This window comes from Amphimedon queenslandica, unplaced genomic scaffold (genome assembly GCF_000090795.2).
Source record: "Amphimedon queenslandica unplaced genomic scaffold, v1.1 AMPQUscaffold_12827, whole genome shotgun sequence".
Taxonomy (NCBI): domain Eukaryota; kingdom Metazoa; phylum Porifera; class Demospongiae; order Haplosclerida; family Niphatidae; genus Amphimedon; species Amphimedon queenslandica.
The window spans coordinates 35,015-38,723 of record NW_003546937.1 but is presented as its reverse complement, the minus strand read 5'-3'; the positions used below and the strand labels follow the sequence as shown (position 1 = coordinate 38,723).

The 3,709-nt window shown below is 30.4% G+C and overlaps 1 protein-coding gene across 1 annotated transcript; it reads left to right on the top strand.

Annotated features, from left to right (window-relative positions):
- Window positions 1-352: 352 nt before the first annotated feature.
- Window positions 353-1,251, top strand: LOC105314527 (receptor-type tyrosine-protein phosphatase alpha-like). The gene is made up of 5 exons (XM_020002816.1): window positions 353-481; window positions 537-662; window positions 713-867; window positions 918-1,053; window positions 1,141-1,251. Exons 1-5 carry the CDS (start codon window positions 389-391, stop codon window positions 1,216-1,218), a joined length of 588 nt encoding a protein of 195 aa, XP_019858375.1. The 5' UTR covers window positions 353-388; the 3' UTR covers window positions 1,219-1,251.
- The last annotated feature ends 2,458 nt before the right edge of the window (window positions 1,252-3,709 follow it).

Genomic DNA, 3,709 nt, shown 5'->3' with positions numbered 1-3,709 from the left:
GACTTGTTACGAAGAACAATTTATTGTATTATTTATTATAGAGAGGTTCGATATTATTATCTCATTTATTAGGTATTGGAGCAGGTAACACAAAGACCAGAGGAAGTGACACATAATATTGCATCACAGAATAAAGACAAGAACAGATCAAAGCAATTCTTACCACGTATGTATAGGCAAAAATTAAGAGTGTAAACCATTAATTTTTTGTTTTATTCACAGCTGATAATTACAGAGTACCCCTTAAAGGAGAGCATCCAGATTACATCAATGCAGTTTTTATTAATGTAATGCATTGTCACTAGTTCCTTGTATTATAAGTATAATTTTATACTTATCATTTTAGGGTTTCAAAGAAAAGAAAGCATTCATAATTGCAGAGAGTCCAATGTTTAATACAGCTAGAAACTTCTGGAAGATGATTGATGATAGAAATGTGACTGCTATTGTAATGTTATGCCATGAAAATGAAAACAATCAAGTAAGCAGTAAAATAAATGAACATTTTATTGAGATATTTGTCATGATTATTGTAGGAAGTTTGCTATCAGTACTGGCCTTCAACACCGAGTGGAATAATATTAGGAGAATACAATATTAAACTATTGAGTGAAGAAACGTATAATGGATATATTGAAAGGAAATTGGAAGTTAATAATAATGTAAGATATGAATAACAGTACGCACATACATGTATTAATACTCATAATAGACTGGTGCTACAGCGCAAAGTGTAACACAGTATCAGATAACAAATTGGGATTCAACTGGAAAGGTGACTAACCCTCAGACTATACTGTTGGTAATAGAAGAAATGTACAGAACACAAAGGAAAAGAGGAAACACAAGCATTGTAGTACACTGCAGGTGAGAAAGAAATGTGATTTAAATATTAATTTTAATTTCCTTCTTTATAGTGATACAGTTGGTCGTTCAGCAATGTTTTGTGCAGCTGCTACAACAATTAATAAATGTAAAACTGAAGGAGTCATTGATGTATTTCAAGTACTCAAAAGTCAACGTATTCAAAAACCAGGCAGTGTACAGACTGTTGTAAGTTTAATGATTAATTAGTTTTTTGGGGCATTTTAGTTTTTTTGAACTGGAGCTATTGTCAAAATTAATATTTTTGTATTTTAGCAACAATATCAAGGGATATTTCAGATTGTACTGACCTACTTGGATTCATTTGAGGCATATTCAAATTTCACTGCTTAGAAATTTTTGACATGTTTTTATTATACCATATTTTGGTTTTATTTTTGTGATTTTTGAAACGCTAATGTTTTGGATTTTTACTTTTATTTTAATCAGCGAAAATGACAAGTAAAAAAATTCCATTTTATTTAATTATTTAATTGTACTGATAAATATGCATGTTCTCATGTTGTGTATCAATTTTGAACTGATTCCGATCAAAATTTTAAGTTGTTCAAATATCACACAAAAGCCCATCTACTTATAAATGCTCTACATAGCATAAGGACATCAATGTGTATCAGAAAATGTAAAAAAAATTTTGGGGTGATTTCGGAGCCATTTTTTGGAAAAAATTATGGGCTATAGTACAGGGATTTTTTCAGAAAATGGCCATAACTTTAAAAATTGAAGTCGGAATCAGCTCAAACTTTCTGCATAGCACAAGGACATCAATGTGTATCCAAAAATGTAATAAAAATTTGGGGTAATTTTGGAGCCATTTTTTGGAAAAAACCATGGGCTATAATACAGGGTATTTTTCAAAATTTTGGCATTTTCTTAAAATGGCCGTAACTTTAAAAATTGAAGTCGGAATCAGCTCAAACTTTCTACATAGCATAAGGACATCAATATGTATTAGAAAATGTAATAAAAATTGGGGGTGATTTCGGAGTCATTTTTTTTAAACCATAGATGTACCAGGATTTTTTTCAAAAATTGAAAATTTTTAAAAATGGCCATAACTTTAAAAATTGAAGTCTGAATTGGCTCAAATGTTTTTTTGCATATGTGCATCAATAAGCAAAATATGTAATAAAAATTGAATGTGATTTTGGAGCCATTTTTTGATTTTTGATGTACTACTGCTGGTTCTTTTGCCTGCTTCTTCAATTAATTTATTTCAATTAGTGTCACAAATATTAAAGCATGTGCCCTCTCAAAAATGGATGTAATCAACCAGTAGTAGCTAGTTGATATTTTTTAAATTAATATTTAAATGAAAATTTTTATCTCTGTTAATCTTTACACACAGTGCCTAATGCATAATATTATAACATTAATCATAAATTACTTATTTTTAGTGAATTTAATTATTACTTTGTAGTATAATTATTGTCATAATTTATCAGCATGTATTGAAAACAAGTTTGTAGTATGTGGCAGATGAGACATTAAGCAAAAACTTGTGACATATTAAACTGAACTTTTATTAAATTAAATTGTATGGTTAAATTTTTTTATTTTATGGCAATAATACATGATTCATTTAATACACCTTGAATTTCACTGCACAATATTAGAAGTATAATAGTTACTTTTCATTGTTTAATTTTGCTTTTATTTGACATAGTTATAGTTCTGAAACATCATTACTATTGTTGTAGTCTCTCATAATGTTGAGTGTGATAAACTTATTGACAGTATAAATATGCATTCAGTGTTTATACTTTCATAATGTTGTGTGTTCTAGGAAGTTAACAAAAACAACTTTATATGACCCACATCATTTCATATTGTAGCCAGTAGACACAAGATGAAGTCATCAAATTGTATCTGTTATGTTACTATTGTGTCCTGTCTTGTACTGTCACTAGTTCAAGGTGTAAAAGGAATAGAAGCACCATCTATGCTACCTAACAATAGTAAGAGAAGAATAAATGTTGCCTGGTGATCATTATTATGACAATTATTAGGTGTTCAACTGTACCTAGCTTATGAGAACAGGATAATACCTGATTACTCTATGATATATGCTGGCCAGTTTTATAATACTGATTATAATAATGATGTTAATGATACCACTGATGCTTTGTGGTGTCAGAGTGCTAACAATGTTACTAATATTGGAGTGTGGTATTATCCTAATGGAACTGAAGTACCTTTATTTGATGGACCCATTGATGAGCAATCAAAAGTTCCTCAACCAGTGTACAGTAAGAGATTCAGTGGTCAGATTGCACTAGCTAGAAGTGCTGGACTATCAGGATATGAAGGTTTATACAAGTGTATCATTCCTGATGAGAATGGAGTGAATCAAACACTAGTGGTTGGAGCATATACTAACGATGGATATGATGACAATGGTATGTGATGAATATAGACTATAATTAATGTACTTCTTTTACAGATGGTCCTGATGCTGATCCTACTATGCAGTTTTCTCTCCTCTCCATTAGTAGATTAGCTACTCCTCCAGTCTTCAGTCTCAGTTTCAATGTCTCTGATGGTCCTCCTACTACTGTCAATTGTTTTTGGAATAATAATAGAATATCTACTGAACTGTCTCGTGTGATAGTAAATGGACCAGGATCTGTTACAAGAGTGACAGTAACAGTGAGACTGAGAGAAGCTGGTAACTATCAGTGTAATATATCTAATGACAGAGTAACTGTTGGTCCTATCAATGTGGGTTCTCAAGTAATTATTAGTACTTCATTTTCATCATTAAGTATATCAGGTTAATGTTTAATATTAAAATATATATTTATCTTATATTTTCAGTAACTGA